This window comes from Balearica regulorum, chromosome 4 (assembly GCF_011004875.1).
Source record: "Balearica regulorum gibbericeps isolate bBalReg1 chromosome 4, bBalReg1.pri, whole genome shotgun sequence".
Classification (NCBI taxonomy): Eukaryota; Metazoa; Chordata; class Aves; order Gruiformes; family Gruidae; genus Balearica; species Balearica regulorum.
The window spans coordinates 81,963,479-81,990,224 of record NC_046187.1 but is presented as its reverse complement, the minus strand read 5'-3'; the positions used below and the strand labels follow the sequence as shown (position 1 = coordinate 81,990,224).

The window sequence follows — 26,746 nt, the reverse complement described above, 5'->3', positions numbered from 1 at the left end:
GTCCCCAGGGCGTCCCTCACCTGGCCTCAGGGCTGCGGTGGCTCGTGGCCCGTCCCGCTGGCACAGCCTGGGCTGGCTGCGGCGCTGCGGGCAGCAGCGGGGACGAGCGATGGCTGTGGCCACGGCTCCCTGGCAGCGCAGCACGAGCATCGCCGTGTCATATCACATTACCTTGTACTTTATTGCTCATTGTGTCACAGGAATAATTTAAGTCGCTTTTCTCATCTGGGACTGCAGAAAACCCTGTCTGGCTCTTGAACTAATGAAGCGTCTGGGATCAGTGACTCGAAATGCTTTAAACACTTCAGTCCAGCATTTCCTAAATTTAAAAGTCAGATTTGTGCATTTGAATTGATTTTTCACTTGAAAGCTTACTTTGCTTCTACATATGTGAATATTAAAGTCTCCCGGAGATGTTGAAGCCAACCCCAAACATTTCCTTCAAGTCAAGCAACAGCTCAGCCTGAAACTCCTGCTCTCAGAAGCACAGCAACCAGCAGAACCTCCCAGCACCACCCCAAGCCAGGGCTTTTTATTTTAGCTGGGTGCTTGCGCACACCCGGATGTGACAGGGGCCGGCAGGCGATGCTGTGCCTTTGGGCACGAGGAAAGGTTTGGCCCTGCCGTGCAGGCCCGCTCCTCAGCCCCGCAGCATCCCCTCGCCCCGCAGGTCTCTCCTGCCCTTCCTGTGCTGCCCCCCGGCTGCTGCCCCCCCCAGCTGCTGCCTGAGCCCTGCGGCCCCTCGTCCCCAGCTCTGCACCCCACCAGCAGCTGCCATGCCATGCCATCCCTTTTTGTGCTATGCCATGCCATGCCATGCCATGCCATCCATCCCATCCCATCCCATCCCATCCTACGTCATTCCATGCCATCCCATTTCATCCCGTGCCATGCCATGCCATGCCATCCATCCCATCCCATCCCATCCCATCCCATCCCATCCTACGTCATTCCATGCCATCCCGTTTCGTCCCGTGCCATGCCATGCCATGCCATGCCATGCCATCCCTTTTCATGCCATGCCATGCCATCCCATTTTGTCCCATGCCATGCCATGCCATGCCATGCCATGCCATGCCATGCCATCCCTTTTCATGCCATGCCATGCCGTGCCATGCCATCCCATTTTGTCCCATGCCATGCCACGCCATCCCTTTTCATCCCATGCCATGCCATGCCATGCCATGCCATGCCATCCCATCCCATCCCATCCCATCCCATGTCATTCCATGCCATCTCATTTCATCCTGTGCCATGCCATGCCATGCCATCCCATTTTGTCCCATGCCATGCCATCCCTTTTCATCGCATGCCATCCCATGCCATGCCATCCCATGCCATGCCATCCCAGGGGCCCCAAAACCAGCCCCCCCTGGGTGAGGGGCTCATCACCCCCCTGTGCTCCCTCCTCTCCCCCCACACTGTTGGGGTGAGGACAAACCACCTCAGATATGGGGGGGACACCAGCAGGGCTGGGGCAGCCCCTGGGACAGGCTGCCATGCCGCAGACCCCCTTACGGGCTCACACATCCCCCCGCTGCAGCCCCCCTACCCCCCGCTCTGCAGAGCCCGGCCCGCGGCCAGAGCCCGGGGGGGAGCCCGGGGGCCTCGCACCTACCCCGCTGCCAAAGAAAATATTTACCCAGCGCCGAAACGAGCTGGGCCGGGTTCCTAGGGCTAGGTGACCCTTGGCTGGGGACTGGGGGGGGGCCCGGTGGGAAGCCGGCTCTCCCTGCACGCCTGAACCCGCTCCCTGGGGCTGGAGGGGAAGAGTTAAATACCTGCCACCCCCTCGGCATCCCCCAGCACATTCCAGAGAGAGGGGATCCATATGTGCCTGGCTCTGCCGCTGGGCCGCTCCGGGGGGGGGATCTGTGCTCGGTGCAATGGGGGGGCAGAAGAGGTGCGGGGTGTGCGCCTGGGGTGTGCAGGGGGTCCCCAACATCTGTCTGACTCCAGGCAGGGGGACCCCCCCAGGGGCTGCCCCGCCACCCCCAGAGCAGCCCCCCGCCCCGGCCGGCACAGCGCTGCGTCGGCCCCCCGCGCTTCCCAGCCTCCCCTCCCAAAGAAAAATAGTCTCTGTTGACTCAGGTGCCAGCGCCGAGCGTGGCGACGCCGGGGCTTGGCTGCAGTTTTATGGCCTGTCTCCCACTGGAGCAGCTATTTATTTTATTTGTGCTTTTCTTTCAGCCTTTCACCCCAGGAAGGTTAAGGCTTCGGGGGGGGGCTGCAGGGAGATTCGGCCCCATCCTCCAGAGCTGCCGCCTCTCCCTCCTGCTTCCTCCCACCGACAGAAAGCCAAAAAGCTAATTTTGCAGGGGAAAGCAGGGCTTTGCCCCCCTCCCGGCGCTGCCTTTGGGGTGCCCCCAGCCCGCGGGGACTGCGGCGAGCGAGGGGGTCCCTGGGGGGGTCCCTGGGGCGGGCGCTTGGCACATCCCCGCCAGCCAGGACAGGACGGCTGATTTATGCTCGCTCTTCCCATGGGTGTTTTCCTCCCCTGACAGCCCACACCTCGAATTCCTGAGCTGCCCCCAGGCAGCCCCTTATCGCTCCGCTATGGCGGCCAGCCCGCATTCCTCCTGGCGAAGGAGCCAGCCGCCTCCCACATCTCCCCCTGGGTTTTTCGCCGAGTCCTGGCCCCTGTGCCTCCACCACCCTGCGAAGCAGAGCCGAACACACCAGCAGACGTCACGGGGTGGGGGGGGAACCCCACGGACCAGGTGGGGAGGGCTTTGCCCCTGGGAGGATGCTCGTCCCAGGCTGCAGCGACGGCCGTCCCTCCCTCCCTGGGCACAGCGCATGGCTTTCGTCGGCACATTGCACACTTTCACTGATTTCCCTGGTTTTCTTCATTTATTTTGGCTTGCCCAGAAGGTTCCCCTTTGCAGATGGCCACCACCCCGGGGGGATTGTGTCTCAGGACCTGGAAAGAGGAACTGGATGGGGCTCTGCCCTGGACGCTGCCCGCTGCCCACGCGAGGGCCGGGGCAGAGGGCTCCGGAGACAGGCAGCCCCCGCGTGCCCGGCACCCTGCGAGCGGCTTTGGGGAAGCGGGGTCCCTGCGTCACGCCTGGCCGGGGGCACGCGGGGTGCGAGCTGCGAGCGCATGGGGATGCCGAGCCCGTGGCCAACACCTCGCTTCGGACGCATCTGCCGGGCTCCTCGGCTCCTGCGGGGCTTGGGGAGCTGGGGCAAGGCAGGCTGTTGGCCCTGAGGCCGTGGCCGCGGCTGGGGGGGACGTGAGGGTCCGTGGGGGCTGACCCAGCCTGGCTGTTGTGGAGATGGACGCGGTTTCCAATGGGTCTTTGAGAGGGGCTCCACTCCTCCCGGGTAGCGGAGCTGGGCTGGGTCTGTCCCCAAGTTCAAGGAGAGCTCCCCAGCTCTGCTCCCCGGCCCAACCCGACGCCATCCTTCCCGAGAGCCGGGGCGGGGGACCCACTCGGTCCTGTGAGGAGCAGGCCCCGCTCGGGCAGAGCTCGCCGTGCTGTGGAGCTGGGCCGGCTGCTCCAGCCCTCGCACCTTCTGGGGCACGCTGCTGCCCGCCACGGGGACGCGTTGGCACCAGGGCTGCAGGGAGAGTCCCCGGAGAGCGACGGGCCACGCGCGGGCCCCGCAGCGCCCGAACCTCGGGTGGGGACGGCAGCACCCAAAGCCGTGCCGTGCAAGGGCGCGGCGGAGAGGCGGCTGCTCTGGTGAAAGCGGTGCGAAGGGACCGAAAGGGAAGCGGAGGCCCAGGAAGCTGGTGCAGAACAAGGGCTGGAGCTGCGTCGAGCTGCCTCAGGCTTTCCTGCCGCGGGGCCAGATGGCCGTTCTGGCCCTTTGCAGAAGCCCTGGCACCAGCCGGTCTGAGCCCAGATGCCATATGGCCGCGTTTGCCTCAGTCAGGGTTTCTTGTCCCGGTGCTGTGTCAGGACACGCAGCTCAGCTCCCTCCCGAACCCAGCCGGTAGCACGCGGTGCCCCCACCGCAGGCTTGGCACAGTGTCCCTGCACCGGCAGCCCGGCTCCCCGCGCCCCGGCGGGGTCTGGGACTGGTTTTGCATCGGCGCTGCTTGGCGGCGGGCGGCACAGCCCGAGGGGCTCTCTGGGGCTGCGGGCATCTGCCGCTCCGTCCCTGCTGGCTCAGCACCCGACCCAGCTGAGTCAAGGCTGACACCGGCACGGAGTGCCTGGCGGGGACACGGCAGTTTCCCACACTCCTGGTCTGCTTACACAAGGTCGAGCGTTGACCCCGAGCCATCAGATTTGAGTGCCAGCTCTACCCGGTGCACAGACGGGCCGTGCCAAGCGCCGCGTCCCTTTACTTTAGATACAGGCGCCCGCGGCAGAAGCTGGATCTGGACCCTGTCCCCAAACCAGCCCAAGATCAGCTCAGCCCCTGCTTGAACCTCACACTGCAGCGCCCGGCCGGGATGGTTTGCTCCCGGTTGCTCCTCGGGCAGGTTCCCCCAGAGCCTCCTGCCCAAAACCCAAGCGGATGGTACCCCGGCCTCGGTGCAAACCCCCTGGGCTTGGCCAGGCGGGCGCAGCAGCCTCTGAATCGCCCTGTCTCGGCACGGCCTCGGTGCTGAGCTGGGACCCTGCCTGGGGGGGGGCTGGCAGAATCCTCTCCACGCTTTGGGCGTGCTGCAGTGAAAACCCACAAATTAACGGCAAAAAATAATGTCTCCGGGTGAGCGGTTGCCCCAGGGAGGACTTGGGCAGATGGCACGCTGGCTGCAGCGGCATCGCCATGGGCTCTCCCCGCTCAGCAGCCCGAGTCTCTAAACCCAGAGCGTCTCTGGGGGTGCTGGGTGGGTGGGTGGGTGCCCCCGGGGCTGGGGTATCGCCCTGCTCTGGCTCTGGCACAGCGCAGGGCCGGGGATGCCCCGAGAGGCTCTGGGGGTGCCAGGAGAGCGGTGCTGGTTGGGCTTCAGAGGTGCAAACAAAATGCAGGTTCCCAATGATTCGGGGTGCTGGGATGCTGCAAAAACCTCCTGTGGGGACACCACAGCCCCTGCCCCAAAAAAGCCCCAAACCAGTAAAAGGCAAGAAATAGCTGACGATGTCAGCCACTTCCCAAAAGCAGCAGCAGGGACAAACCCCCAAACGGGGAAGTGATGCGGTTTTGGGCTCCTGGCCCCCTGCACCAGATAAATAGCTCTGTCCGAGCGGCGAGGGGCAGGCGCCGTCTGCGAACACCGCAGCTCAGGACCCCCCCAGGCAAAGGCACCCCCAGGTAATGCCGCTGCGCCCCGGGGAGGTGCTGGGACGGGGACACCCCGGCAGCGACTGGCCCTGGGGTTCACCCCGCTGGGCTGGGACGAGGCGCCCACGTGATGCTCTGCGGGGCTGGCAGGGTGGCACGGGCTGCTCCTGGGCACCTCGCCGTGGCGCGGGTGACTGCGGAGGTGAAGGCAGCCGGCGGTGGGAGCATCTCTGCGGGGCTGAGCCCGGTCTGTCTTCTGCTGGGGCCAGGGAAGTTGCCCAGATACCTCCAGGACCCGGGTCCAGGCTCGCGGCTGGGTTTGGAGCCCCTTGTCCCTGGGTGACAGAGCTTTGCAACGCCACGACGGCGGCAGCGAGAGGGTGGTGCGGGTCCCGGTCCGTACAGAGGGTGCTCTCCCTGCCCCTGGGACCAGGCAGGATCAGTGCCAGGGTGGGTACAGAGCAGGCAGTGGCAGAGCAGAACTGGGGTATGGGGCACCCCCCCTTCCCTCCCTGCTGCCCGCGCTGCCCGCGCTGGGTCTTGCAGGCGGAGGGACAGGACAGGCAGCGGGGAGGTGGGTGCCCCGGCCCCGAGGAGCCGCGTGGTGGGTGGGAGCCCTGGGGGACAGACATGGGGAGTTGACCTCCACCCCTCGTCCCGGGGGGACGCTGCCTGACCGTCCCGCGGTCCCCATCTCTGCGTTGGGACGTGGTGGAGACTGAAGGGACCAACACCAAAAATTTCCTCTCTCCACGCTCAGCCCCTCCTTGCTGCGTTTCTGTGCCAGAGGGTGATTTTCACCGAAGCCTGAAGGAGTTAGAGATCTCCCTTGCGCTTCCCGCACGCACAGGAGCCCCGGCGGGGATTTTGCTGGCCGTCCCGCGGACGGGCCGGTGGCAGCTCAGGCTGAGCGTGACTGCGGGTGCAGAGGACACTAGGTAACCCCTAGCTAACAGCCTTCCCCCCTCCCCGTTTTCCAGTGCGTGGCATTTAAATAGCCTTGCCCGGTCGGTATTAGGTGATAACGCAGACCATGCTCGGCTCTGGCGTGTGCAACGTGCCTGGCCCAGCCCGCCGCCGCTCTGTGCACGTGCGCGTGCGCGCGCGCACACACACAGGCCGTTACAAACGCTTTTGGCCAGAAAAAATTTGCGAAAGGTTTTGTTGAGCTAAGAAGCAGCAGGAGCCCACCGCGGGGGGAGCTGGGGTGCCCGTACTGCGCCGAGGGTCCCCTCCAGGCTGCGCCGCCCAGAAACCGAAACCCGGAGAAGAGCAGCAGAAGAAACGAAACTCGGTGTCGGAGCGAGCGGGGAGTTGGGGAGTGGACCCCGGTGCTGAGCCGGCGCTTCCTTCCTCCTTCGCCCCGAGCCCAGCGGCCCCCACCGATCCCACAGCTATTTCTGGCCCCCGCGCGCTGCCTGGCTCCCCCGGGCAGCCCACGGTGCTGGGGGGGGGGGCCGGGGCGGTGGGACCCCCCCCCCCGTGTGCGCAGACACCCAGGGACCGTTTCATTTGCTTTTGGTGCTCCGGGTCGGCCAGAAAAAAAATCCTAGGCAAAACTAAAACCTTTCACGAGTGTTGCGGAGTCTAAAATAGCTCCCTAAAGCCAATTAGCCGTGAGGAAATTCAAAACATATGGTGGAAAAAAAAGGTGTTAACAAAGGAGCAAATCTTTGGAGGAGGAAAAGGTTGGCTCAGGGAGTAAAGGGCTGCCTCGTTCAATATGGAAACGTGGCTAAATTGTTTGGTAAAGATCTAAATTGAAATCAATCCATTAACTCATTTTCATGATAATGAAAAAAAAATCAGAAAAAAATCTGGTTTATCATGGAATAATTTTTTTTAATTTAGAAATTATTTCATCAGTTTGGTTAGGTCTAGAGCCGCAAAGAGCCATTAAACCCATTAAAAATTGATAAATGCCTCGTTAAAACCATCCCACCTGAACGCACACCACCGAAAAGCCGAGGCAGACCCCGGAGCGGGCACCGGCTGTGCCGGGCTCGGGGCCGCGGCCGCGCTCCGTCTCACCGCAGCTGGTGTTACTGGAATCAAACCTGCGGAGTCTAAAGCCTCCCGGGACCTGATCCGCAGCCCTCGCGGCCGGGAGCAGCCCCAACCCCGCCGGCACCGGCACCTTTATGTCTCCGGCGTTGGGGCAGCCGAAACGCCGTGCGCCCAGCGGAGCGGGGATATCGGGACAGCTTTAACACCAGCCCGACCATGTCCCTCTGTCCGCCGTGCCCACGTCTGTGCCCCCCGCAGACCCTCAGAGCCTCTGGAGCTCGGCTGAGCGAGGTGGCTGGGATTTCTGCCTTCACGGGGCTTTCCCCGAGAGTGCTTCTTTAGAAGGATCTCCCCTCTTAATTTCAGGTATCCGCTCGCTTTCCTTTGCCCTCATTTTAATTTTCAACCCAGAGTCCCATAACGGACATTTGCGCGACCCCACCCCGCGCCGTACGCACGCTTTCCGTGTATTCTATTACTCTTCATTTGCACGGATGCAGCGAGCACGTGAATAAGCTCCGTAACCCTTGTCACCTCCCTGCAAAACCCCGACCAGCTCCTTAAACTCCCACGAGAGTTCAGCAAGGCCAGGGCTCCCCCGCACCCCCCCACGCCCGTGGGACACCGTCCCGGCAGCGCCGTGCATCCAGTCTCGCTGTAAGCAGGATTCGTCCCGTGTGGAGCAATAATGTGTTTTGTTGGTGGGTAACTGATGCGAACGAGCTGGGATCCAGGTTTTCCCCTTCGGTGCAGAAGGAATTGCCTTTGGCCGGCACCGGGGCGGGCTCTGGCAGCATGGCGTGGGGGCACACGGTGGGAAAAGCTGGACTGCGCTGATGTACGACGTGTGTCGAGGCCTTTGGTCACCTTTTCTTCTTGTCAGGGTCCCCGAACACCGAACGCCGACCCCAAAGACCGGCCGTCTCCCACCCTCACGGCGTGAGCCCACCCTGCCTCTGCCCCCAGGGACCCCCGGCCGTGCCCGGGGTGCTGCCATGCCCCTGCCCCGGTGCCTCGTCCTCCTGGCCAGCCTCGTCCCGCCAGGTACGGTGCCACCGAGAGACCCGCTGCCACCAGCGCCGCCGGCACGGTCCGGTCCCCTGCAGGGGCTGGCTGCCTGGATTTGCACCAGGAGGGGCGGGAGTGGGAGCGCGGGTGCCCTGGTCCTGCCCGCAGCCCTGCGCGGTGCCCGAGGGACAGGAGGACAGGCTCTGGGGACCCCCAGGGTGGTCCTGGCTCTCCCGCGGGCCGTGGCACAGCGGGTGCTCTGGGGAGATTTGCCGGCACGTGCCGCGTCGTGCCGTGCTCCCCCGGGGCAGAGCTCCTGACGGGCAGCGATGGGGCTGGGATCCGGGAGCAGGGGGGAGCATGGGGTGGCGGGGGGACAGCCAGGCCATGGGAGAAAGGACAAGGAGCTGGGGGGGGGGGGTGGTAATAAGGTTTTGGAGGACCAGGAGGGCAATTTTTCCCTTTTTACTAGTAATTTAGGCCTTTGCTTTTCAAATCTGGCTGGTGCCTTGTGCTGCCCAAAAGCACCGCCCACAGATCCAGCTTTTTCCCTTCTCCACCTGGAAATTTTCTCCTGGGGGGTTTTATCTCACAGCCCCGTTCTCCTCTCCCCCCTCTCCCCCCCGAGCCCCCCCCTGCTTGCCACGGCCCCTGCCTGTTCAGGCAGCTCAGGAGATGTGATGCAGCCCCGGTGGGTGCCCGGAGGGGAGCAGGGGGCTGCAGACCGCGGCGGCCCCGGGCACAGCTCACCTCCTGACCCCCCCCTTCCTGCTGCCTCCCCTCTGACACAGCCCTCGGCTCGTGGGGGGTCACCTACCCCGAGTCCCTGCAGGGTGTCAGGGGCTCCTGCGTGGTGGTTCCCTGCACCCTGAGCTACCCCGCCGACGTGACGGCCGGCGACGGCATCGTAGCCATCTGGTACAAGGATTATGAGAACACGAAGATGCTGGTGTACCACACGACAGCCCAGGAGGTGGATGCTCGCTTCAGGGGCCGCACTCAGCTCCTGGGGGACCCCGCCGCTCGTAACTGCACCCTGCTGCTGCGGGGGCTGACGCCGGAGGACAGCGGGCCATACAGGTTCCGCTTTGAGATCGTCAACGGCGACCGGTGGTCGGCAGCGCGGGACGTGATGCTGAGAGTTTCGGGTGGGTACGGCGGCGAGACACCCCCCCCCCGCCCCCAGCCCCTTGCCTGCCCGCCCCACACGAGCATCCCACCTCTGCTCTCTGTCCCCAGATGACCTCGAGCGCCCGAGCATTTCCACCAGCGAGGAGCAAACCGAGGGGCAAACGTCCACCTTTGAGTGCTCCACACCCTACGTCTGCCCGCCGGGCGACATCGCCCTGCGCTGGGGGGGCTACGACCCCCAGGTCTCGACAGTGTCCGAATGGGTCCAGCTGGACACGAGCGGGGTCAACCACCACATGACCCTCACCACCTCCTTCTCCTGGAAGGACCACTCCAAAAAGCTGATCTGCCAAGTTTCTTACGGCTCCAGGAAGGCGGCCGGGGAGGTCGTCCTGCGGGTGAGACGTACGTGGGGCAGCTCTGCGCGGGGGCTGGCTGAGCGGGGTGGGGGGACAGAGGCACCGCTGGCACGGCCACGCCACCCAGGTCCCCCTCCTGCCACCCACCGTGCCTCCCCCCTTCCCAGGGCTCCTTGCAGAAAGGCAGAGCAGAGTTTCCTCCCGCTTCTCCCTCCCTCTCCTGTTCCCCCAGGGCTCTCCGTGGCCAGAGCCAGCATCGGTCCCATAAACGCTGCCGAAGTGCCAGCTCCTGCTCCGTGGCATGTCCTGGCACCCACCGCTGCACCCACCGCTCTCTGCAGCTTTGCCCCCATTTCCAGCTCCCCTTTTCCCGCACCAGAGCCTCACGTATAAGCAGCAGGACAGGCTACGGCGGAGTCCCGCAGGTCCTGCCCAGCCTCACCGCTGCCCGCCGTGTCTGCCTGTCCTCCCGCAGACGTCCCTAAGGACACCCAGGTGTCGATCAGCCCCGCCGCGCAGAACATCCGCGTGGGCGACACGGTCTCCCTCACCTGCGAGGTGAGCAGCAGCTACCCCCCCATCTCGGCGTACCGCTGGTACAAGGACGGGTTGGCCGTGGGCAGCGAGCAGATCCTGACCCTCCGGGGCGTTCGCCGCGAGGACTACGGGCAGTACCGCTGCGAAGCCGAGAACACCCTCGGAACTGGCGCGGCACCTGCCGTGACGCTCTACATCTTCTGTAAGTGCCAGGGGTGTCTGGACTGGGGTGGGCAGGGGCTGGCACTGGGGTGGCTGGTACCGGCTGGAGCTCCAGGAGCTGGGGGGTCCGTGGTGGAGGACCGTGATGCCTCTATCGTGCCACACCTGCATCCTTCATCCTTCGTGGCGCAGGGCTGTGGCGAGCCCCAAAGACAGGGCAGGGAGGGATTTCCAGCCCAGCCGGGGAGCGGAGCCGGCGGCTGCTGGGCAGGACGTTGTCGGAGCTCACGGGGCTTCGGGGCCAGGGTGGTCTGCGGGGAGGGGGAGCCAGGGTCCTCCATCAGATCCTGCAGCAGAGACAAGCCCCGGACCACCACATCACCCCAGGAGCCTGCCTGTGTCAGGGTCCCATGGGGAGGAGCATTCCCCCCCCCAGAGCAGGAGGGGCCGCGCTGCTCCCCCCAGAGCCCCCCGTGCAGACCGTGAGAGGCGAAGGATGCTGCTGCACCCGCCATGAGTTTTCTCCCCGGGGCTTTGCATTAAAGCCAGGACTTGAACGCCAGCTGGCGAGGCGTTGGTGGCAGGGAACAAACCCAGACGCCTCCCGCCTCCATCGTCATCCCTGGGGGGCAGAGGGGCTCCCTGCAGCGCAGGGGTGGGGGGCTCTGGGCCGGGGGCTGCTCTCCTGCCTCCTGTCTCATCCTGAACGCACTCCCATCTCCGTCAGCTGCCGAGATCTCGGCAAGCCCCGCGGCCGAGGTGCAGGAGGGGACGGCCACCAGCTTGTCCTGCGACGTCCCTGGCAGGGAGGGTCAGGACCTCAACTACACCTGGTACAAGAACAGCATCTGGCTCAAGGACGGCACGGCCCACATCCTGCTCTTCCACCACGTGGCCGCCAGCGACGCCGGCTATTACTCCTGCAAGGTGATGAACGAGCGGGGCAGTGACACCTCCCCGGCCATCAGCCTGAGCGTGACATGTGAGTGCCCGCGGCTCTGCCAGGGGACGGGACGGGGGGGTCCCTGCCGGACGAGGGGTCCCTTTGTGCCAGGGGCTGCGCAAACCCACTGGGTCAAAACAAAGTCTCTGCCCCGAACGCCTTGGGTCCAGCTGAAAGGGGGGGGTTCAGTCCTCCCGGGCAGAAGTTGCTGTAAATCCAACCATTTCTGGTCATGAGCCGCATTTGAAGGTACCGGTAAGTGGTATTTGCACCAGTCCGTTCATCACAGCATCTCCCACTGCTCCACTAATCTGTAACACGCCATAAACTGCTGGGAGTTACTAACCGAGACGCCAGCTATGATAATAACAGCTCAGGAGCTTTTGCAAGTCAGGGGAAAAATAAAATAGCCCTGGGTTTGGCTTTGACATTTCTGTCAGTAAATACAACCCGCTTACGTAAGGGGGAAAGCAGCTCGGAGGAGCAGCTCTGCGGGTCGGGGGGGACGTGCCCCGCGTGCAGGTGGCACCGGCGGCACCTCCCGAGCTGCAGCATCCTCTCCCCTCCCGCAGACCCCCCCCGGACCCCCACCGTCACGCTCTTCCAGGAGACACAGGGCGGCAGGCTGGCCATCATCCGCTGCGCCGTGGACAGCCACCCCCCGGCCTCCATGGCCCTTTACCGCGACGGCACCTTGCTGGCGGCCAGCGGGTTGCAGGCGGCCCCGCGCCAACGGTTCAGCGTCACCACCTCCCGCAACGCCCTGCGGCTGGAGATCCGCGGCGTGGGGCCGCAGGACAGCGGGGAGTACCGCTGCACCGCCAGCAACGCCTACGGCAACGCCAGCGCCGCCAAGGTCTTTGTCGCCCGCAGTGAGTCCTGCCGCTCCCGGTGCGAGGGGCTGCCCGGCTCCGATGGACCCCCGGGGCTGTTGGGGCTGTTTCTGTGGGGCTGGGGGGGCCGCGCAGGCCCGAGAGCTGGAGGGACCGGCGTGACACCGGTGACATTGGTGCCTCGGGGACCGTGCGGTGGCGGTGGCCTCCCTGCAGCCCTGCCCCACCTTGGGGGGTCCAAGCTACTTGCAGGGCTGGTGGCAGCTCCTGAGTTTTGTTTTTCAAAACGACGCAAAATCTGTAGCAAAATTTGTCCAAACTGTTTCTTCCCCATCTCTGCAAGCCCCCAGCAGCCCGTGGTGTCACACGGCGGGGACCGGCTCCTCCTGCTCCGTCCCCTGACCCCCTGCACCCGGCGGGTCCCCAGCCCTGATGGTTTGGGGTGACAGAGGCAGCCACCATGGCAAAGGAGGAGGGGAAGGACCCCCAAACCCATGTCCCGGAGGAACCTCCCTTAGGGTGTCCAAAGAAACCAAAATGGACCTCAGGGTTCAATTCCAGAGAAAACAAACCCGAGCCTGGGTGCCACGTTGGTTGGTTGGGGTCCATTTCAGGGTGCCTCCGGCCCACGTCCCCCACCGCGGGCAGAGGGGACCCTGTCCCGGGGCCGATCGCGGGCGCTCGGAGGGAGCCGGTGAAGGCTCAGGAAAGGTCCCGTTTGTCCCTGCCGGTGGCAGAGGTCTGGGCCGAACGGCTCGGGTGGTGACATCCCAGCTGATGTCCGGCGTCCCCAGGGATCGTCACCCACCAAAGACGCAGCCACCGAGGGCACGGGCTCCTGCGAGGGAGCGGGCTGCTCAGATCCTGCCTCAGAGGGAAGCCGAGCGCGGGGCTTCGGCTGGCCGGGGCCAGGGGAAGGGCGAAGGTTTGCGGCAGAGGTTTCCCCTCCCTCCTTGACATCCCTCTCCCATCGCTCCTACAGGTACAGAGCTCCTGATCCAGCCCTCGGCGGAGGTGCAGGAAGGGGCGGCTGTCACCCTGACCTGCCTGGGGGCTCAGGGCGCGGCGGAGGAGACCCTCTACACCTGGTACAGGAACAGCAAGCGGCTGCGGGAGAGCTCGGTGCCCACCCTGCGCTTCCCCTCCGTCCGCGGCGAGGACGCAGGCGCTTTCCAGTGCAGGGTCCGGAGCAGCAACGGCAGCGACACTTCGGCGGCCGTCCCGCTCCGCGTGCTCTGTAAGTGCTGCCGGGGGTCTCACCCCGCTAACGCCCGGGCCAGCGAGGGGGGGGGGCCGGGCTCTGGGCTGGGTGGTCCTGCTGGGAAGCCCCTCTCTGCTCCCACCCTGAGGTTTCCCCCATCGCCGCCGAGCACGGCCAAGGGCATTCTTGGGCAGAAATGTGGAGAGGGTGGAAAATGCCCTCTTGCAGGTAAATCTGTGAATTTGGGGGAGGAGAAATTCAGAGAATCCCAAAATTCCCAAGAACCAAAGAGTTTTAAAATGTCCCGTGAAATTAAATTCAATTTCTCAGAACAATAAGTGATCCCTGTGAAAAATATATTCGGTTGGATTTTTGCCTTCCAAATTTTTCCTGTGCTGTAAAATAAAAAATTTTCTTTGATACCAAACCAGGAAAAATACCATTAGGAAGCTTCAGTCCTGACAAACTGGCATTTTTCTGTAGTCACGGTAGGAAACGTGCATCACAACGATGCCCAGACCACTGGGGTCTCTGCAGCTCTGCCCCGGGGGAGGGCTGGGCGCCTGCACTCAGACCCTGAGCTCAGGCTAGGTGACAACAGAGGGGCCATCAGAGGTGCCAGGGGCATGGGGGTCCCTTGCAGAGAGCCGGCAGATGTGGGACCCTGCGGTCTGGTGGCTGGAGGGAGGGTGGGATGCCCAGGAGCTGCTTAGGTAGCGCTGGAAAGCAGCAAGCCCTGGGGTTCTTGGAGTTCTCCCAGCCTCAGGAATCTGTAACATTCTCACCAGAGGTGTTTCAACCCCGCAGTCCCACCGAGGCAACCGGTGATGAGCTCCTTCCTGGAGACCCAGGACGGGCGCCTGGGCATCATCCAATGCGCCGTTGAGAGTGACCCAGAGGCCAACCTGACCCTATGGAGAGGAGAAGAAGTAATAGCCTGCACGTGGGGCTGCCCCCCAGCCCCCAGCCCCAGGCTCCGCACCACCTTGTCGTACAACAGCCTGAAGGTGGAGATGCGGGAGGTGGTGCTGGAGGACGAGGGCACCTACGTGTGCCGGGCTGACAACACGCAGGGCAGCGCCAACGCGACTGTGGACTTCAGGGCTGAGAGTGAGTGTGGCCAAGGGGCGGTGGGAAGGGTAGATGCCATGCATCCCTGGAGCGTCTGGGAAAATCCGGGGAGAGCGGAGGGTGGGAAGGGAATGCCGGGGAAGGAGACAAGCTCAGGAGATCAAGGGTGCTGGTGGCAGAAGGATGGGATGAGCGGAAATAGGGCAATGCCCGTGAAATCTGGGGTGTCGGACAGCATCTGTCTCGAAAGAGCTGCCGTGCACAAGTCGCCTGGTGCTGGGGTGGGGCACGAGTGGGGTTAAAGTGGGGGCTGCTACGGGGGGGGGGGCGGGGGGGCGGTGCTGGCCCCACCAGCCCCTCCGGGGTGGGTTTGGAGGGTTCCCCATGGCCACAGCGAGGGCTCCAGCTCCTGGTGGGTATTCACTGCTGACCCCTGCCCGTGCAGGACCGGGGACGCTGAGCAAAACGCTGCTGAGGGGGTTCCCGCGGGCCCCCTCCTGCTGACACAGCAGCCCTGGGCTGGGGGGGCCCCGGCTGGCCCGTACCCCGTTGCTGGGCTCCCGCAGGGTGCTGTCCCCGTCACGGCGTTGCAGGATTAGCGGGCGTTTACCTTCTCCTGGAATAGCCGCAAAGTTACTTGCTAGCTGGCCAGCCTCGGGAGGGGTTGTTCACCCTGACGCTGGCCGTGCCGGCTGAGTTCATGCCGGAGCCTGTTTGCCTCCTGCCTGTGCCCCTGCCCGCAGCTGCCAGCATCGCAGTGGCTCCGTCCTCCCACGTGCTGGAAGGTGACGCCGCCAACCTGACCTGCCACCTGAGCAGCGACTCCCCGGCTCTGCCCAACTTCACCTGGTACCGAAACGGGCAGCAGCTCGCCGAGGGCTCGGCCGCCTCCCTGGTGTTTCGGCAAGTGGCCAGCACGGACGCTGGTCTCTACCGCTGCAGAGCCACCGCCGACGGCAGCAGCCGGAGCTCCCCCGCTGTCTCCCTGGACGTGCTGTGTACGTACGGGCTGCTGGGCGATGTGCAGTTTATTGTCTTATCGGGAGCTGTAGCTGGAGTCCAAGCAAGTGTCCCCAGCTCTGCTCACACTCGTGCGGCTGTGCCTGGGCTCTGGGCAGAGCTGAGGCGGGTGCACGTGCAGATCTTTAAGTACATTTACATGTCCCGGTGCTTCCTCTGCGGGCGTCTGTCCTTCCTTTGCTTTCCTCGAGTGAACATGCACTTAACACGCGCATGGGCGTGTGTGTGTGTGATCTGCAGGTGTAAAGCTTGCATACGTGTGAGGGCTGCTGTGTGGTGTAGCACACCTCAGAAAAGCCCATGAGGGTGGCTGCTGTGGTCCCCCCTGGGGCTGGGAGGGCCCTGGCTCACAGACAGCCCCTTCCTTTCCCTTCCCTTCCCTTCCCTTCCCTTCCCTTCCCTTCCCTTCCCTTCCCTTCCCTTCCCTTCCCTTCCCTTCCCTTCCCTTCCCTTCCCTTCCCTTCCCTTCCCTTCCCTTCCCTTCCCTTCCCTTCCCTTCCCTTCCCTTCCCTTCCCTTCCCTTCCCTTCCCTTCCCTTCCCTTCCCTTCCCTTCCCTTCCCTTCCCTTCCCTTCCCTTCCCTTCCCTTCCCTTCCCTTCCCTTCCCTTCCCTTCCCTTCCCTTCCCTTCCCTTCCCTTCCCTTCCCTTCCTTCCCTTCCCTTCCCTTCCCTTCCCTTGGCACCCAGAGCTGCTCAGCCCCCGTTCTCTGCCCCACACAGACCCCCCGCGGGACCCCCAGCTGACGGCGTTCCTAGAGACGGAGAGGGGCAGCCTGGCCATCTTCCAGTGCTCGGTGGCGAGCAACCCTCCTGCCCGGCTGGCCCTGCACCGGGGCGAGGAGCTGGTGGCTGCCGACGATGCGGGGGGCAGCCTCAGCCCGCGGGTGGGCGTCTTGGCCGCCCCCAACGCCCTCAGGGTGGAGATCCGGGAGGTGACGCCGGCAGACGAAGGCAGCTACCGCTGCACCGCCACCAACGCGCACGGCACCGCGTCCCGCCGCCTGTACTTCCGCGTGCAGAGTGAGTACCGCCGGCCGGTTCGTGCCCGTGCCGCGCGGCGTCGTGCTCAGGCCGCGCCGACGGGGTGGGCGTCGGGTGGGGGCCAGGCGGGAGCTGGCACGAAACGTGACCTTTCCTGCGTGGTTCCTGCGAGTTAACCGGGGGGTTAGCAGGAATCCTGACCTGAAATTCATCCAGCCCTCAGACCGATAGATCCAAATGTGTCTCCACGGAGGTGTCCACACGGGAGCTGGTGTCTGCGCCGGATCCCACCCAGGCTCCAGCTCACCCCCCCCACATTCAAACACCTCGGCCCTGGGCACCTGAAGTGATGGATTTGGGGGGTGTCAGCTAACGGGGACGGGGAGCAGCATGTTTTCTTTAAGATAAATGTTTAGTGCCAGCCCCAGGGCTGCGAGGGTCCGCGGCCTCCCTGATCAGACTAAATGCGCAGCGCGGTGGTGCACGCTCTGGAAGTGATGAGGGTTGTTTCCGTCCCGTGCTGGGTCGGGGCTGCTGTGACACGCTCTGAGCTGGAGGCATCGTCTGTCCGTGCTCCAGCTGCCCGAGTCCTCGTCTCGCCGTCCACGGAGGTGCGGGAAGGAGACGACGTCTCCCTGACGTGCCAAGCGGGGGGAGAGCCGCAGGACGACACCGTCTACACCTGGTACAAGAACAGCGAACGGCTCCAGGAGGGCCCCGACAACCTCCTCGCGCTGCCCCACATCGCCAGTGCCGCCGCCGGCTCCTACCACTGCCGAGCCCGCAGCCCCTCGCGGACCAGCATCTCCCCGGCCGTCGCCCTGCACGTCTCCTGTGAGTGGGACCCTGCTGGGGATCGAGGCGGCGGGGAGCGGGGTGCTGGGCGTGGGATGGTGCTGGGTGGGATGGTGCTGGGTTTGGGATGGTGCTGGGTTTGGGATGGTTCCGGGGGTGGGATGGTGGGAGGAGCGGGATGGTGCCAGGGATTGGGATGGTGCCAGGGTCAGATGGTGCTGGGAACGAAATGGTGCTAGGGGTGGGATTGTGCTGGGATTGGGATGGTGCTGGAGTGGGATGGTGCCAGTGATGGGATGCTGCCGGTGATGGGATGGTGCTGGGATGGGATGGTGCTGGGGTGGGATGGTGCTGGGGTGGGATGCTGCCGGTGATGGGATGGTGCTGGGGTGGGATGCTGAGCAAGGCCGCGCAGGGCTATGGCTGGCATGTTGTGGGCGCCTTGCCTGGCCCTCGCCGCTGGCACCGTCCCCAAAGGCTGCGTGTCCCACGCCCAGGACTGAACGAGAGCTCTGCACGCTTTGTAACAAAACATCCTCCGCCCTTAGAAAATGCCAGAGTGTTAAAAGTGGAAAGTTTATGGGGGCGTATCTCCTCGATAAAGCCCTGGTCTGAATAAAACCCAGCCTGGTCGGTCACGTCCCCTGCCAAGCAGAACTTTCCGATGAGCAGCGGTGCGGCCGCCCCAGCTCTCACCTGCCTGCTGGGTCACGTAGAAAGGGGAAAAAATTGCAATAACAGATATTTTGGTTCTTCTAAAACATGTTTCAATCGACCTGAAATTACCCACATTTTTCACCACTTCAGTGAGGAGAAATGCTATCTGTCTGGGGTGGAGGGGAAAATCCGGGAAAGAGGAAGTCTGGCTTCGGCTTTGCTGCACGTGCGTGCTGCTGCCGCCCCGGCGCGGGCTGAGCGCTGCCAGGAGCCGCCGCAGACGCCTCGGGGGTCCGAGGAAGGGGATGCCCCCCGGGCCCTGGGGGGGACGGGACCCCTGCCGGGCCGGGGCCGGGACCAAGCAGCCCGGCTGGGGGGTGCTCTGGGGGGCAGGGTTTTTTCACCCACCGTGTAACGTCTGGCCTGGGCAGATCCTCCGCGGGCGCCGGTGCTGACGTCCTTCCTGGAGACCCCCGAGGGGCAGCGGGGGGTCCTGCAGTGCACGGTGGACAGCAGCCCGCGGGCAGAGCTGGCTCTCTTCAAGGACGGGGCGCTGGTGGCCTCCACGACGCTGCCCCAGCCCGTCGCCCCGCCGCGGCTCAGCGTCGCCTCGGCCTTCAACACGCTGCGGGTCAGCGTCCGCCCCGTGCTGCTGGAGGACGAGGGCCAGTACGTGTGCTCCGCCAGCAACGCCTACGGCAACGCCAGCACCGCGGCCAACTTCACGGCGGGCAGTGAGTGCCGGGCAGGGTGCGGGCAGGGGACGGGGACGGGACGGAGCTGTGCGAGCGGTGCGGGCAGTGGGGGAGGCAGGGGGGTATGGTGACGAGGTGAGGGCGAGCGCTGCTGGAGGATGCTCGTGGGGAAGGGAGGGGAGAAAAGCTGGAACGGGGCGGACGGCGCAGACACAGAGAGGAAGCGGAGGAAGATGCGTGTTTGTGGGGACGGAGGGCCGTGCCGGAGGTGTTCCTGGAGTATCAGGATGTATCCCCCCGCACACGGCGAAGGAACTGCGGCTCCTCTTGGAGGTGGTGCAAAGCGCTGGCTTTGCCGTATCCACCCGTGACACGCTCCTGGCTGTGCTCGCGGAGCCGGCGTCACCCTGGGCTGTCCTACGGCTGCCGCAGCGGCGGGAGGGGTGGCAGGGAGGAGGCTGCAGCATCTTCATCGCTTCTTGTCTGGAACGACGGGCAAAAAGCCCCAAGCTAAAGGCCTGGAGGAGACCAGCTCTCCCCAGGCATCACCTCTTTCCCCTTCCATCGCAGCTGCCAGGGTCTGGATCTCCCCCTCCTCGGACGTCCGGGAAGGTGACGCCGTCAACCTGACCTGTGCGGTCGCGACCGGCGGCGGTGAAGCGCTGAGCTACACCTGGTACAAGAACAAGGTCTGGTTCAGCAGCGGCTCGGCCCCGTCCCTCGCCTTCCCCAGCGTCGCTGCTGCCGACGCCGCCTCCTACCACTGCACGGTGCAGACCCCGGCGTGGACCCGCAGCTCTGCCCCCACCACCCTCAACGTGCTCTGTGAGTTCCCGCGGGCAGGGGGCTTCACGCCGCGGGGGGAGGTCCCACCCGGGGCAGGGACCCAGCTGTGCTGCAGGGAGGTCCCTCAGGTGTCACTTGGTCGGTCCCCTTGGCTGGGAACCCTCCTGGGGGCATGTTCCGGAGAGATGGGGGGTTAGCAGGGCCTGTTGTAGTTTTGGGGTGTCAAAAAAAGATTGGCTTTTGTCCCAGGTCTTAACCAAGCTGAGCTTTCTACCCTAGTCCTGTGTCCGACCCCCGCAAGCAGACCTGGCCAGACAGCCCCGCGGCGTCTGCAGGAGATGTCAGCGAAGCTTCTCCGAGCGCCCCAAGTTTGTCCCCATGCTTTGTACCAAACTGAAACAGAAAAATCTTTGGCTTTCAAGAAACATTGCAGGATTTATTTATTTTTTTCCTGATTTGGAAAATGAAAACCAGACTTTGTTTAAAAAAAAGACATGCAAAAAAATGTACTTACAAGTCAGAATGTAAGAGATTTTTTTTTTTTTCCCTTTTATTAGAAAAAGGCAGCTTTTTAACTCATAAATCTGCTGTGAGGGGTGAGTGTGGAGGAGCGTTCCTGGAAAGGTCCTCTGCAGAGCCTCAGACCCAGGAACAAATCCGTTGCTTCTCTCCCTCCTCCTGATTTTGGATGGGGAATGCCGGATGGATGCTGCTAACAGTACCTTGGCATTACGTGCCCGAGCTGCGCCCGCAGTCGTGCTGCCTGTGCGCAAGCCTCGCTGTTGAGGTTTGCCATGCACCCATCTACAAAGGGTGGCTTTTACTGAGGCCGGGGTGCGAGCGGAGCACCGAGCTGGGCCGGGCCACGTGCCGTGCCACGCTCCCACGCCTGGCCGGCGCGGCTGGAGCTGCTACAGCCAACTCCTAAACGAGCTGCAGGTTAGAAATGAGCTCAGCCATTGACGCTGCGCTCTGTCTGGAGTGTCGGCTTGATTCAAGGAGACCGTGGATGCTGAGGAAAGAGGCAGCGCTGCCCGAGCGGGTGCTGCGTTGCAGGCAGCGGAGCCTGGCAGCAGAACATCACTGCTCCAGCTCACCGCCCGGCCGAGAGCGTGAGAGCAGCCGCCCGACCTGAGCATCGCAGGCTGGGGATGCTCCAACTCGCCCAGACGCTGCTTATCCTACAGCCCACCTCTCCCCGCTCCGTCTCGTTTCCTTCCCGCAGACCCCCCCAGGAACCTGCAGATGAAGGCCTTCACGGAGAGCGGCGAGGGGACGGCAGTCATCCTCTTCTGCGCTGTGGAGAGCAACCCCCTGTCCGAGCTCACCCTGCTGAAGGGGGGGCGGCCGGTGGCCTCCAGCCCCCCCCCGGGAGGTGACCGCCCTGGGCAGAGCGGCCGCATCTCCCCCGCTCCCAACGCGCTGAGGCTGGAGCTCCGCGAGGCCTCCGAGGAGGACGAGGGCGAGTACGAGTGCCGGGCACGCAGCCCCCTCGGCAGCGCCCGCGCATCCCTGCCCCTCCGTGTGCAGGGTGAGTCCGGCTTTGCCGCGGGTGGGGGGGACGAGGGGCTTCTGCCTGGGGGCGGGTTGGTGTGGGCACCGAGGGGGTGCCCCGGTGGGAATCGCCATGGGGCAGCGGGGCAGCACGGGCGCTGCGGGGCTGGAGGAAGGGCAGGGAGATGCTGCTGCCCGCTCGGGTGGGCGCCCACCCCACGGACACACCCCGTGGAAGGGGGACGGCGGCTTACCGGCTCCGCTCGGCTCCCCGCAGCCGTCAGGGTGCTGGTGCGACCCTCCGCCGAGGTGCCCGAGGGGACCGACGTGACCCTGACCTGCCGGGCCGCGGGTGCCCGCCCGGGCTCGGCCTACACCTGGTACAAGGACGGGCGGTGGCTGGCGGAGCGGCCCCACGCAGCCCTGCCCCTGCCCGCGGCCCGGCCCACGGACGCGGGGGTCTACTCCTGCCAGGCGGGGGGGGGGCAGCGGGGCCGCCGGGCCCCCCCCACCGCCCTGCGGGTGCTCTGTGAGTCGGGGCGGGGGGGACGGGGACGGGGACGGGACGGGACACACGGGATGGGGGGGACACGCACACGGCACGGACACGCCGGGTCCTGCCGGCCGAGGGGCCCGGGGCAGCCCCCCGGGGGGATGTCGCTGTCGCAGCGGCGCGGTTGGGAGGACGGTCTATGTCGCCACCTGGTGACATCCCGCGACAGCCCGTGGCCGGCCGGGCAGCCCAGCCCCTGGACCGGGGGGTGGGGGGGGTCCCCCAGGTGCTCCCGGGCCCCTTGGTCCCCCCGCCTCAGCCAGCAGCAAAGCTGCCACCCCCGGAGCCCACCGGCTGGTCCCCTGCGGCGGGGCTGGCTGGGGGGGGGACACACACGCGCTGTCCCTGTCCTCGCAGACGCACCCCAGGAGCCATCCTTCACGGCCTTGGTGGAGCCCCGGGGGGGGCGGCAGGCCGTCCTGCTCTGCACCGTGGACAGCTTCCCACCCTCCGACATCGCCCTGCACCGGGGGCCCGGCCGGGCGCCCCTGGCCTCCACGCGGGGCTCGGCTGACCCACGCTTCGCCGTCCAGGCGGGCCCCAACTCCCTGCGGGTGGGGATGGAGGGGCTGGAGCCGCGGGACGTGGGGCTCTACGTCTGCTCAGCCAACAACAGCCGCGGCACCGCGTCCTCATCTTTGCGCCTGGACGTGGGAGGTGAGGGCGGCACGGAGCCACGGCCACGGCGAGCCCCGTGTCGGGGTCACGATGGGTGCTCCTGTGGGAGCGTGGCACTTGAGAGCCTTTTGGGGGGCTGTGGGGATGGTCCTGTGCAAGCCCTGGGCACCCCCTGACTCCCCGGCCTCCCTCCTCCTCTTCCTCAGGGGTCACAGTCACGGTTGAGCCGTCGCCAGAAGTCCTCGAAGGCACCGCAGCCACCATGACCTGCTCCGGCGTCCCCTGGGTGGGGGAAGAGGCCAACTACACCTGGTACAAGAACAGCCGGTGGCTGCAGGAGGGACCGGCCGGCTCCCTCGTCCTCGCCCGCGTCTCCAGCGCCGACACCGGCTTCTACCACTGCCGGGTGAGCGGGATGCGGGGCAGCGCCGCCTCGGCCCCGCTCAGCCTCAGCGTGCTCTGTGAGTGTTCCCCGGCCCCGTGGGGACCGGCCACCGGGCAGGATGGGGTGCAGAGTCCCTGACACACGGGGTGCATCCAGCCCAGCACCACAGGCGTCCCGTCCGTGTGCTCCTGTTGCGGCCAGGGGGCCCGTTTCCTCTTCTTCCTCCTCTCCCTGCCCTGCTCCTCTCCCTTCGGGCCAGAGGAAGAGGATGTCGGGGGTTTGCCTAGCTGCAGATACCTCTCCAAAATCGGATTGGAAGCCAATGTGCTCCTAGCCGGGGGGGACTCTCCAGCCGGGGGTGGGAAGCACCGGCTGGGTGGTTGGAGCTGATCCAGACGGGAGGAGGGATGCACTAAGCAGCCCTTGGCCAGCGTGGGAGGGGGGGCCCACACCGTGGCCCGCTGCCAGCCCCATCTCCCCTACGCAGACCCCCCCCGGGACGTGTCCGTCAGCACCTTCCTGGAGAACCGCAACGGGCGGGTGGGCATCGTGTTGTGCACGGCCGACAGCCACCCGGCTTCCACCATCGCCCTGTACCGCCGCGGCCGGCTCCTGGCCTCCAGCCTGGCCCCAGCCACAGCACCGGGGGTCCGCGCCTCCCCCTCCCACAACACCCTCCGGGTGGAGCTCGGGGCCGTGGGGCCGGAGGAGTCCGGGGAATACACCTGCGTGGCCGACAACCCCCTGGGCAACGCCACGGCCGGTGCCTACTTCGACGTGCGCAGTGAGTGGGGCTGCCCCCCCACCCTGGGGTGGGGTGCTGTGCAGGGGGTGCTGGGGGCTCGGCGGGGAATTGCGCTGGGAAGACGATTGCAGAGCAGTGGGGGTGACCGGCAGAAGCGGGTTGAATCGGCCACGAGCCTGTAGGTGGGGAGGAAAAGGCGGGGGGGGGGTTTACTGCGAGAACTGGGTTTCGAGGAGCTTTTCTCCTGAAGCCTCCCAGGCTGGGGCTGCGGGCTGGGGTTAGGAGAGGGATAAAAAAGCCCACGGAAGCAGCAAATTGAGTCAAATGCTGCAGAGTGATAAAAAAAAAACCGAGGGGGAATTGGCTTGGGCTTGACAAAAGACAAAAGCGGGGTGATGGTGCTTGTGGCTGCGCGGGGTGACCCCCCCCTGCCCTGCCCGCTCCCTGCCCGTCCCCACGTGCTGGCGGGGGCCGGGACACCATCCAGCCCGGGGTGGGATGCAGGTACAGGGGACGGTGACATGGGCAGGGGCAGCCAGGAGCAGCGAGTGTCCCCGTGGGGTCCCAGCGTGGTGCCGTGCCACCCTGCGACCCCCCCGCGGTGTGTCCTCGACCCGCCAACCGGCTGTCCCCAGCCCTGGGGACCTGGCAGTGGTGCCGGGGGGGTGTCCCTTGCCTGCAGCCAGCTGTCACAGCCACCTCCCCGGGGTCCCCTTCACCCCAAGTCCTGGGGGGTCCCACGTACACTGACCTCACCCCAGGGCCATGCTGTGGCTGAAGCCACAGGGGAAAGGGCCAGGGGGAGCCCACCCCCCCTTGCAGGGCTCCCCAAACCCCTGCCGGTCTCGCCGAGCCGGCAGCCCCCGGGGCCGGTGGGGGTCTGCCCTGGCTCCCCTCTGCCCGCAGCTCTCACCCACCTCCTGGCCTTCACCGTTGTGGCCGGGCTGCTGGCGGCCATGGTCTGCGTGGCCATCCTGGCCCTCCTGGCTGTGAAGCTGTGGCCCAGGTAAAGTCTCCGGCCGCGATGGGAAGGGGGGGACAGGGACCCCGGGCTGAGCCGGCCCGTGGTGGGGAGCAGGGCTGGCAGCTCCTTCTCCTCCCTTCCAGGATGAGGAAGTTTTGGGGCTGGTCCGGTGCTGAGGACACCTTGGAGCTGAGGAGCAAGCAGGAGCAGGAGCAGGTAGATGCCCTCGGTGGGGCCAGCTTTAAGGACCCTCCCCCCACCCTGAGCTCCCGGGGAACCCCGTGGGGGGTCCGTGGGGTGCATCGCGCTGGAGATCGTCTCCGTGCTGCCCCAGCACAGGGCTGGGGGACGTGGGTGCCTTGGCCATCATTGCCGGAGCCGGGGACGGGGCAGGAGGAGCAGCAGAGCCTTGGCAGGACCAGAATTACCCCTTGCAGGTTCATCCCTGAGGGGCTTCACAGCGCAGGCGGGTGCGGACCCCTCTGGGCGATGCTCTGGGTGCTCCCCTGGCACCCTGGGCAGGGTTTCCCCAACCGGCCCCAACCTTTTCCAGGCGGATGGAGCTTCTTAAGCCGGTGGCTCTTTAGCCCAGGAGCAACTGTAGCAGCTGGAAGCGCACAGCCCCGGCCTGGCAGGACGCAGGCAGCCCACGCCATCCCTCCCCATGCCCGGGGGGCAGAGCCGAGCTGGCAGCCACCACCCTGGGGATAACTGTGCTGTCTCCATCCCCTCCCAGACCCCTCCACTCCTCTCCTCCCTGCTCTGGATGTTGTTCTCACACCGGGCACGGCCTGTGCTTGCCACCGCGTGTGGTGTGCCGTGTGTGCCAGGCACCGGCAAGCTCTTTAGCAGCAAAACCCCAGAAAAAAAAAAAAAAGAAAAAAAATCTCCCGGTGGCGGTGCAAGCCTGGGGGCAGCCGCTCCATCACCACTGTCCTGTCGCCCTACCAAAGCCACCACCCCAGGGTGCTGCCCACCGAGACCCCCGCGTGCCAGGGTCTCCCTGTGTGCTGTTCCTCTGGGAATAAAACCCGGCGCAGTGTGCAGCCCGGTGTCTGTTGGGATGAGCTGGGGAGAGTTGTATTGCCCTGCTTCGGGAAGGGTGAGAGCCGGAGGGAGCCAGGCAGCCGCGGGGCTGGGCAGGGCTGGTTCGCCCGGGGACACCTCGTGTTGGGGTGCGATTGCTTCCCTGCTCCCGTCTCCGCGTTCTCCCCCGAAGCCCGTCTGCGGTGACTGCGGGGCAACGGCTCGGTCCGCGGGGCAGATCAGGGACGTGATGCTCGGAGACAGCCCACGGTCACAGCACCCCATTTTCCTGGCATCTGTCTTGTCAGCCTGTTCGGCAGAGGGCAGAGGTGTCCCCAGGCCCAACGTGTCCCCTCGGCGCCTGGGAAGAGGCGAGGGATGACGAGGAGCCCTGTGCTGTCAGCTCCGTGCTGCCGGGGGGGAGCTGGGGCTGGGGGCCACGGGAGGGCTTCGCTCCCAGAAGTCGCATCCCCCAGCGAGGAAGGTGGCTGCTGGACCGTGTCCCCTCCCGGCCCGCTGCCGTTAGATGTCACTCTGCGGCCGCCTCGCTGCCGGACACCGCCGGCCAGGGCCTCGGCCAGGGGCGTGCAGCTGGCCGGTGCTTCGGAGCGCGGAGCTGGAGCTGCCTGAGCGTGGCTGGGGGGCTCGGGGGGGGGCGATGCTCCGCTCACCTGGGAGGTTAACCCCCCCTCATCCGCCTGTGCTGCTGCTCCTGTTCATGCACCGAAGCAGCGTGCTGAGGTTCCCGTGGGCCGTGGGAGAGACAGCCAGCACCCACCCACGCCCGCCAGCCGCCCCCCCACCCCTGCCGCTCCCCGCGCTCAAACTTACTGAGCTGCCAGCCGTATTTCTGGCTACGCTCCCTCTCGCTCAGCTCTCAGGATGGCACAGACCCTCATCCTCCTCGGACACATCCTCCCAGTGCTGCCGTCTCACCGGCAGCGCAGCCTCTTCCCCTGCGTGAGCGGGGCAGGACGGTCCCACGGGTGCGGGGCTGGTGGCACAGCAGCGCTCCCGGGGAGGAGATTTACCGGCAGATATTCCCCGAGCGAGAGCAGGATCCCCTCAGCTCACGGGAGGGCTGTGCGTGGGGATGCTGTCCCTGGCCCCATCCCTGGCCCCATCCCTCCCACGGTCCCCAGGCGGGGTGACAGGACCAGTGCTGGTGGCAGCGGGACACGGCGCAGCGGGGAGGGGGTCCGGGAGCCCCCTGCAGCAGCCCACACCCGGGGGTGCTCCTTGGGGCCGTTCAGGGAGCAGGGACAAGGCTGGTGTGCCCCAGGGGAGGGCAGGGCCGTGATGTCTCCTCCTGCCCGGCGCTGGGGCCAGCCCCACGGCTCCCTGTCCCGCTGGGGCTCCGAGCCCCGGAGAACAGCCCACAAAGCAGGATGAGGCCAGCGGAGGGACTGGGCGAGGGGGGTGCTGAGCCGCGATGGGGACAACGGGGGGACCTCGCTGCCGCCTGCACCTGGGGGACGGTGGGTTAGGGAGGAGATGGAGCCAAACCATTCCCTGGGGAGCCCAGTGACAGGACTGGGGCCGAGGCCACGGGCTGGGGTGGGCTGGGGATGGGATGGGAGCGGCTCTGA

The 26,746-nt window shown here is 65.7% G+C and overlaps 1 protein-coding gene across 3 annotated transcripts; it reads left to right on the top strand.

Annotated features, from left to right (window-relative positions):
- The first annotated feature begins 8,083 nt into the window (after positions 1 to 8,083).
- Positions 8,084 to 25,182, top strand: SIGLEC1 (sialic acid binding Ig like lectin 1). Of its 3 annotated transcripts, XM_075752879.1 has the most exons (22): positions 8,084 to 8,238; positions 8,994 to 9,350; positions 9,442 to 9,738; positions 10,168 to 10,431; positions 11,119 to 11,373; positions 11,907 to 12,206; positions 13,150 to 13,404; positions 14,176 to 14,478; positions 15,183 to 15,437; positions 16,179 to 16,478; positions 17,019 to 17,273; positions 18,042 to 18,182; positions 18,323 to 18,625; positions 19,157 to 19,411; positions 20,598 to 20,903; positions 21,144 to 21,395; positions 21,777 to 22,076; positions 22,244 to 22,498; positions 22,910 to 23,206; positions 24,074 to 24,173; positions 24,275 to 24,347; positions 24,685 to 25,182. In XM_075752879.1, exons 1-22 carry the CDS (start codon positions 8,190 to 8,192, stop codon positions 24,700 to 24,702), a joined length of 5,190 nt encoding a protein of 1,729 aa, XP_075608994.1. In that variant the 5' UTR covers positions 8,084 to 8,189; the 3' UTR covers positions 24,703 to 25,182. The 3 variants fall into 3 exon arrangements, with proteins under 3 accessions (XP_075608994.1, XP_075608995.1, XP_075608996.1); XM_075752880.1 differs by lacking the exon at positions 18,042 to 18,182; XM_075752881.1 differs by lacking the exons at positions 8,084 to 8,238; positions 8,994 to 9,350 and having other exon boundaries at positions 9,448 to 9,731.
- Positions 25,183 to 26,746: the final 1,564 nt, after the last annotated feature.